Source organism: Protomyctophum bolini, assembly GCF_963924005.1.
Source record: "Protomyctophum bolini genome assembly, chromosome: 17".
NCBI classification, from domain to species: Eukaryota; Metazoa; Chordata; class Actinopteri; order Myctophiformes; family Myctophidae; genus Protomyctophum; species Protomyctophum bolini.
The window spans coordinates 32,418,122-32,427,526 of NC_137878.1; the positions used below are offsets into that span (position 1 = coordinate 32,418,122).

The 9,405-nt window shown below is 43.2% G+C and overlaps 1 protein-coding gene across 1 annotated transcript in view; it reads right to left on the reverse strand.

Moving 5' to 3' along the window:
- The window catches only part of LOC308331407 (protein disulfide-isomerase A3-like), an 11,756-nt gene extending 3,358 nt beyond the window's left edge, over positions 1-8,398 (reverse strand). The window contains exons 1-9 of the mRNA XM_080786832.1: positions 8,177-8,398; positions 7,350-7,428; positions 6,680-6,797; positions 6,353-6,460; positions 5,368-5,497; positions 2,967-3,080; positions 1,828-1,953; positions 1,519-1,698; positions 1-7 (exon numbers count right to left, since the gene is read on the reverse strand). The exon at positions 1-7 is cut by the window's left edge and continues 102 nt beyond it. Coding sequence (XP_080642958.1) covers positions 1-7; positions 1,519-1,698; positions 1,828-1,953; positions 2,967-3,080; positions 5,368-5,497; positions 6,353-6,460; positions 6,680-6,797; positions 7,350-7,428; positions 8,177-8,376 — 1,062 coding nt within the window. The 5' untranslated portion in view covers positions 8,377-8,398. The remainder of the gene's footprint in view (positions 8-1,518; positions 1,699-1,827; positions 1,954-2,966; positions 3,081-5,367; positions 5,498-6,352; positions 6,461-6,679; positions 6,798-7,349; positions 7,429-8,176) is intronic.
- Between the last annotated feature and the right edge of the window lie 1,007 nt (positions 8,399-9,405).

The following is a 9,405-nucleotide window of genomic DNA, read 5'->3' on the forward strand; positions in this document are numbered from 1 at the left end:
ATCTCTACTGCACGCACACACACACACACACACACACACACACACACACTGTGTGAAGCCGGGTTGTCTACTGGGGATATCCTGGGGAAAACATTTTTGATTGTGTGATGGACAGGAGTTTTAGGCCAACGCGTGGAGTTATGGCGCCACCATGAGGCCAATTTGTTTTAATTTGGGGCAGATTTTAAACAGGCCCAGTTCCTCCTGGGCCTAAGGTCACATTCTCACCTAATACTCCGGTAGACTCGAATGCGTATGGGCGGGGATTTTGGGATTCTTGCATATTTAATTGCCTGCGGTTTGCCTTCACACTGTCATTCGCAGCAATTGGAAACGCAGCAACCTTTATCAATGTGTTCCATTCATAAACTAGCCTACACAGTGAAATCTATGGTGATAAAATTACACTCATAACGTGCATGTGTCGTGCCCTGGGACCCCCCCCCCCCTCTCTCTCTTTCTCTCTCTCTCTAGGCCTACGCACTGTTCTTTTGGCACAGCGCTGCATGAGCGCACTGATATAACTCCCCAGTCCCCACACAGTGACAGCACTCCATGTTTACGGCACGCACAGACAGACAGACAGACAGACAGACAGACAGAATATTCTGTAGGCTATAATAGGCTACACTGCAGTGTTTTTATGTTTTTTCTTAAGCAATTGATTAATGTACACGTCCACATTTCGATCAGGGCTTCAGTCTCCTCATTCGACCACGTCTATCCACAGTAACGGGACATATTTGCGCTGCGTAAAATATGCCTTCTCCGTCTCCAACTGTGTTCAGCTCCTCACGCGCCACATTGTTTGCTTCATTTCCTTTATTTACTGCGGATTGCATTCACACCTGCACCGAATCGTAGTCAAGTGCGATTGGAAGCGAAGCGAAACCCCCGTTTTTGGGCGGAGTAAAATGCGGTTCTTTGCTGCGCATTAGGATTCGAATGAGCCTTCACACCTGCCAAACGAAGCGCACTTTCTGACAATGCGCAGCAGGATGCGTTTTAATCGCAGCAAAGCTCTCTGGTGAGAATGTGACCTAAGTGTCTAGGCCTGGCGTCACTCGCTCATCTCCTGGTTTCACCAAAGTCATTTATCTATGGAGAATAACATTGGATCATCTTCATCCCATTGTGGTCCAAAAATAAACAGTGCTGGCGATATCGTCGGGGAAGTGGCTCTGTATCGTTTACGAAAGTCAGCCACTCATATTTGATATAGTCTGTTTCTGGATTTAACTAACTCGTTTCGAGTCAAACCACCGTGCTCATTTGTTTATTTTTGGAACACAGTTCTTATAATATTTGCCGTGATATTAAACACGTCTACGAGAATTCAGAATGGGGGAAAAATACCTGATCCAGGTAGGATGCGCAAATTACATCATACTTTGGTGCTCTATGCTAATCAGTCCAAGGATGCCGGAGATTAGCTGTTCATAAACACGATATGAAGTAGTACGATAACATTCTGGCCTTTGGCCTGGCGAAGACAACAACAACAATAATAATACTGACGTGAATTCTTCTCTCATGGTGTATTTGTATCCCAGTCGCGTTTTAATCGTAACAAACGGAGTGTCTCCATCCGTCAATCCAAAACCAAACTCCTCCTCCAGGTCCGACAGGAAGTCCTTCTTATTGGCTACCGCACAACTCAGGCCATGCCCGGAATGTTGGGACATAACCTTCATCACCCTGGAAACCCAAAGATACAAGCAGGTCGTTATCGCTTGACTGTTCAATCGCAGACATGTGTGTGAGAGTGAGTGAGTGTGAGTGTGAGTGTGAGTGTGTGTGTGTGTGTGTGTGTGTGAGTGTGTGTACCTGTTCCTCCAGTAGTTCGAGCCTTTCGGGTTACGACGGTAGTCGAGGTCGTAGTACGCGATCAAAAGGTCGTGACCTCTCAGCTTTTCCTTATTATCCATGGTCATATGAGGACACAAACCATGACTAGAGAGAGAGAGAGACATTTCAACATCATCACCTACAAATGCCTCCTAAATCAGTAATTCTCACACTTTATAGTTCCTAGCATCTGTGGACGTCTTGAGCACAAATTGTGTTAAGAAAATGTTCAAAGAATAGCATCTGCTATTTTTGAATAGCCAAAATAACTATTCAATCTAAAATAATACAAGACGCTTTCTCAGTTTTAATGGGTTAAGGTCTCACTATTCTTTCTTCTTCTTTTTTTTATTAATACAATGTAATTTGATGTATGATAGAGTATGTTAATGCAATATAACTTATACAGACATTTAGATCCTAGACATACAGTAGGATCTGACACAAATTTTGACCCGGTCAAGATTCAATGTACCCGAGCAAGCAGACAGACAATATTGTCTCAATGGTAAAAATGACAGCACTTAAGCAGGAAAACAGGTTCAATTCCGCGGTAGAAGACGAAACACAGTGCAGCTTTAACCCGACATGTTAAGACAAATTTAGCTGGATGATTAATTGTGGCACAAATAAATTGTCTTTGGCATTGAACGTCGGATGCACATACAAATGGCGTTAGGCTTTTTCAAAAGGCAAATATGACAAGTAAAATACCGGTATCAATCTATAAATGCACCAAGTCTTTGTAAGTATGTATGTTTGAAATTCTTTATTTAGGAATACCCCATTGAGATACAGGGCTGTATTTTGCGTGTCTTAAGTACCAGGTCTTATTCCCTAACTTGAGTAAACTAAAGACCTGGAGGCGTGATCAATGCCATTTGGCTATTCTGAGTGGCCAAAGAGCATTGATCACACCTCCAGGTCTTTAGTTTACTCAAGTTAGGGAATAAGACCTGGTACTTAAGACACGCAAAATACAGCCCATAGTATCTCGTTTTCGAGAAGGTCCTATGTCCTATGTCTGTACGTGTGTACATCTGTAATAATAACTTGAGAACCACACACACACACACACACACACACACACACACACACACACACACACACATACTTACATGTGGTCTCTAATGAAGCGTCGTATCCCAGAGACGCTCAGAGTGGACGGTGAATGGACCTCACTGTCCTCAAACTTATTGGACAACCTGGGGGGCCTGAACACCACCACGCGCCTACACACAATTTAGGCATTTAGCATCCAGAGCAACTTACAGTAAGCAAGAACAACACATGGTAAATACATAAACTAACAGTGGAATATCTATATAATTAAACTATGGGTAGACACTATAGAGTGCTATGTCTACATAAAATGCTATCTAAAATTATACAAGTTGAACCTTTGCATGCGCCTGTAAGGTCGTCGAGGCTAGGGCAAGTGCTACGGCAGGTCTGAAGAAGTGGGTTTGGAGACTACGGCGGAAGAGTGAGTCTGCAGTTTTGATTGCAATGGGAAGTGCATTCCATAGTTTTGGAGGCAGAAGGGAGAATAATTTGGGACGTGTGGAGGAGCATCGTCCCGGAGTTTTTACTGAATGTTTCTCCAGCGTCCCTGCGTTGGCTGATCTCAGTGCGCGGGCGGTTTGGAGGGTCTGATCAACCTAGCAAGATATGGGGGTGCCATACCTTTGGTTGCTTTGAATGACAGCATCAGAGTTTTGCACTCTGTGCGGGCAGCAACCGGGAGCCAATGGAGGGAGCGGAGAAGGGGGAAGACGTGAGAAACTTGGCATTTTAACCATGACCCGAAAGCCACAATTTGTGAGATGTGGGGCTGCCGTTTTGGCCACGAGAAGCCGGCACAGAACAAAAATCACACCCAAAACCTAACCTCTAAAAATTACTCATTTTAAACCCAACCTGAATGTTTTCATAATTGTTAAAGGACAGAAGAGGGCACGTAAAAAAGAGAAGAAAACACAGGATCTTTTAAGAAGATTCGTGTGTGACGAAGGAGGGAATTAATTCAGGAAAGAACATACACATTTGAAACAAGATAGCTGCCCGGCAGCAACGATATTCAACCACGTTTTGATGTATTGACCACATCGGCATCGGGAACTTTTGGCAATGCTTGCCATTTTCTAACCAATTTCAACCTGGCGTCCTCATTTTGAAAAGTTAAAAATATTATCAAAATAGCAGCTCTTTGCAAAGCTCATAACATGTCACATCATGGGCTTGTAGAGCTGCAATTTCTTTCTTTCTTTCTCTCTTTTTTTTAACCACCCCCACTCCCACCCACCCCACCAGGTACAGCATCTGGGGGGGCAGGGGACACTGCATCAGTGACAGATGTCACTGTGTGGACCAACTGTTCATGCATTTACAATACAATGCAATACATTACAATACAGAAATTCAATACCATATTATGCAATACAATACAACAGTGGTGGAAAGTCACAGTGAGTACTCAAGTACTGTGCTTAAGTACATTTTGAGGTATTTGTACTTCATTTAGTTTGATTTCTATACGTGTATGTGTTAGTACTAGTACAACTAATGCAACTTGTAGTGGATCTACCTGGGCAGGAGTATTGCGTCAAAGTCAAAACCCATTTTAGTCTACGCTCTAAACCAGTGGTTCTCAACCTTTTCAGGCTGTGTATAATCATAATGTGAACAGGGTTTTATCCCCTAAAATAATAAATATTCCTAGTCTAAATAGAGTATTTTGTATATTGTATGTGCATTTGGGGTGGCGGTACGCCTTCTAGAGGTACCGGAGCGCAGGAGAGAGGTGACAGAGGTCCCGGAGAATAGCTCTGGCATTAATTAAGCCCTGGTTGTAACATTATTACTAGTACCACTAGTAGAAGTAATAATACTGGTAGCAGTCATACTAACATGATGTAATGAGTCCCGGGATGCAGGGGTGGTCTTTTAGATGAGTCCCAGGGACATTTTATGAGTCCCACTTCAACGACGTTAGGAGTCATATTTTACAATTTTTACAAATTGCAGCATTTCACTCCCATTTAATTTTATATGGTTATTATAATGTGGTTATATTCATGTAGAAAACAGAAGAAGAAATTATTATTATAACTAAAGCTAACAAAATAAACTAGAATAAAAAAACAGTACAGTAGTACAGTAGTGCATCCCGTCGTTGTTTTATTGCGTCCCTTAACTATGAACTGCGTTTTAGGATGTAAAATGCACCCTATTTTAACCCATTCTGAACGGGAACCCATTTTAGTGTTAGCACTATGTTATGCTTTAGCTATTGAAAAATAGCAGATCTACAAGCTCATAGCGCGCCACCGAGTGGCGCGCTACGAGCTTGTAGGTCTGCTATTTTTGAAAAATCGAAGAACGACTGACATTTTCAGAATCTGATCTCAGGTCAGAATGGGTTCATCAGACCAGTGTGTGTCCAGTGGAAACCTCATATGAATCTGATCTCAGGTCAGAATGGGTTAATCTCTGAGTGTAGGAATTATTTGTACATACTCAGTATTGACGCCGTAGCGTTGCCCCACGTCGTAGTCCTGGGTGTGGGCGAATCGGAACTGTCCTCTCATGATGCTGGCCGCTTTTAAGAACTCTGTCATCTGCACAGTGCCCGGACCCGAGACGAACCCTTCAAACACACACACACACACACACACCACACACACCACACACACACACACACACACACACACACACACACACACACACACACACACACACACACACACACACACACACACACAGTATTTTTGTTAAAAGGTTAAATCACTATATTCTGATAGTAATCATTGCTACAGAGTGTTTGTTCTCCAGCTCTTTAATAAACAGAAAAGAAAAGAAACATTTTCTGGTAGGTGACACATTTGCAGCCAATCAGGAGAGAGTAGCTATTTATGATCTTCATTTCTATAGTGTTCCAGTTCCAATTTTGTCTGCTCATTTCCTTGTGTCATCACTTTGCATTCTCTATCCTGATTGGATAAAATTGGTATCCCAGTTATAGTTTCGATTTCTGAAAATGCATTTTATGTTTAATAAAAAGTGACATGAAGATTCCTGTTACTGAACTCTATATCAAAGAGTACTATCACATTCACAATATAGTACTTTTACTCAAGTACATTTTGAATTCTGGAATTTTACTTGTTACAATTTCTATATTGCTGTAGTGATACTTTTACTTCAGTAAAACATGTGAGTACCCTCTACACCACACTGGAGATTATTCGGCAGTATACATACACATACATACAACAGTGTTTCCCCAAACATTGGGTCAGGACTCAGGACCCATTGTTTGGTTGCGGACACATCATTTTGACAGGTCGCGAGTAAATATCCCTTTAATTTTTTGCCGTTCCATGGTTTCCAAATAATTATTAATTGAGAGGTTTCTGCCCGACAGCAATTGTATACTGAATACCATACATAATACATACAGTAATACTACACATCCATTAGCACTGTACTACAGATGTCTTACCTACTATACTTGCATCAAAGTTGTTGATGAAGTTCTGCAGATCTGCCTCCGTGTTCAGATACACAGAGTTAGGGCCCGCCTGCTTCTTCATATATTGGACAATACCGTCTACAGACACACAAAAATCAGAAATCAGAAACAGATGAACATTGGATTAACAAACCATTTATTTCACTAGAAAAGCTCAGTTCATATTTCTTAGACGAAAAAAGGGGTGTAAAATCTAAAACATTTTTAAACCATACATAAAAAAGAAATAAAAAAAACTCAATCAATCAATCAATCAATCAATCACATAAACACACACACATGCATGCACGCACGTACCAGCAGTTCTTGGACCGTCATATGATCCAGAATTTTCTCCGTTCCTGAATATTTTTAGTGTGGGGTAAACCGACGCACCGAAACGTGTGCACACCTCTGTGCTGGCTGTACAGTCAACCTGATATGTGTGTGTGTGTGTAGGGATAGTGAACAAACAGAAAATAAAAAGTCAGTCTCTGTTAGGGTTTTTTGTGTGGATGGAAATCAAGGCAACTTCTCTTTCAGGTACAAAATAAAGGACCAACATATAAAACTGAATCCATGCTTTTGGGTCCAAACATAACCTCAGCAATGCCCCCCCCCCCCACACACAGCCTCAGGGGATGAGCAAGGTGACCAGCTGTGATAGACAGGTGTCAGATGGACCAGTGGTTCTGATGTGTGGGGGTCCCCAATGACTATTTTAATTTTTAATTGACCATTACTGCACCAAAGCAATCAACAAACGATACTATAACGACTGGTCAAACATTGGCCAAATTGTCAAATAATCCAAGAAAGGCAACGGTGGCATCTGTGGAACTGGGTCAAACTAATGTAATGCCTATAATTTCAAGTGCTTGTCAGGGTGGTGGGGGGGGGGGGGGGGTCCAGTTCAATATGATTATTTAGAGAGAGAGAGAGAGAGAGAGAGAGAGAGAGAGAGACAGAGACAGAGACAGACACCCACCTTTGCCAGCTGAACGGTTCCCTTCAGTTTGGTCGCTGCCTTTTCAAAGTCTGGAGCCAACTTCTTACAATGACCACACCTACACACACGCGCGGTCACGCACGCGCGCGCGCACACACACACACACACACACACACACACACACGCACACACACACACACACACACACACACCAACAACAACACCAAAATATGAATGAAACATCATAGTCTGACTCTGATCCTAACATAATGACCACAGATATAGCCTACTAACAACCATAAGTAAGACATACTGTACAATATACAGTGTATACAATATATACATACTATAATAACTTAAGATAGCAGCATCTGGTTATCAGCATCTGGTTATCAGTTACATTACAACAGTAGATCAATGAGCTGAATGATCCTACAGTAGATCCATAACAATCAATCACACTACAATACAATCAACCAATGAGTGCACACACACACAAACACACGCACACACACACACACACACGCACACACACAAGCGTGCGCGCACGCACACACACACACACACACACACACACACACACACACACAAGCGTGCGCGCACGCACACACACACACACACACACACACACACACACACACACACACACAGTGTCACAGTGTCACCGTGTCACAGTCTCTCTCTCACACACACACACACACACACACACAAGCGTGCGCACACACACACACACACACACACGCACACACGCACACACACACACACACACACACACACAGTCTCACACACACACACACACACACACACACACACACACACACACACACACACAGTATAGTGTATCCTATATACTACGTTGTTATTACCATGGAGCGTAGAATTTAACCAGCATGGTTTCGTGCTCGCTAGCCAGGTAGTCAAAATCCGCGTCCCCGAGCTCGAGCACGTCTCCTCTTCCTCTGCCGTGCGCGGCGCGCGTGAGCGGCGACAGCGACGAGAAGAAGAAGAGTCCCGTTAAAACATTGCAAACGTTCAAAAGATTTAAAAAGGCTCCCTTAGCATCCATGTCTAAAAAGGTAGTGATTCATTCGAAACTGCTGTGTGTGTATGTGTGTATCCATGGATAAGCCCCTCCTCCTCGTGTCCGTCTACTGTTGGGGGGGGGGGGGGGTTGCATTCATAATTGTTACGTCAGTGCCCTCTACTGGCATGGCGTGATTAAAACAATCCATTATTTAAAGCCGGGGTGGGCTGGACAACTTTGATGATCCAAAGGGCCACTATATAGTTCCAGGCTCGCTCCAGAGGGCCACTAATACTATAGTTCCAGACTCACTCCAGAGTCCAGAGGGCCACTATAGTTCCAGACTCACTCCAGAGTCCAGAGGGCCACTATAGTTCCAGGCTCACTCCATAGGGCCACTATATAGTTCCAGGCTCACTCCATAGGGCCACTATAGTTCCAGACTCACTCCAGAGTCCAGAGGGCCACTATAGTTCCAGACTCACTCCAGAGTCCAGAGGGCCACTATAGTTCCAGGCTCACTCCATAGGGCCACTATATAGTTCCAGGCTCACTCCAGAGGGCCACTATAGTTCCAGACTCACTCCAGAGTCCAGAGGGCCACTATAGTTCCAGACTCACTCCAGAGTCCAGAGGGCCACTATAGTTCCAGGCTCACTCCATAGGGCCACTATATAGTTCCAGACAGTCTAGAGGGCCATATATATAGTTCCAGGCTCACTCCAGAGGGCCACTATAATTCCAGACTCACCCCAGAGGGCCACTATAGTTCCAGACTCACTCCAGAGGGCCACATGGCTTATACTGCCATAGCAATTTAGCAAAAATACTGCTTTTGTTATTTCTTTTATTGGAATCCTGAAAAGTAAGTTCATGTCATTTTTACTGAAGTAAAAGGTTCCATACTGGTTCCATATATTTAGAAATACAAGTTAAAAGTCAGAAATTCTAACTGTAGGCTTGAGTAAAAGTGCAAACGTAGGATATTGGTATATGTATAGGCCTATACCCAACGTAGGATATTGGTATATGTATAGGCCTATACCCAACGTAGGATATTGGTATATGTAT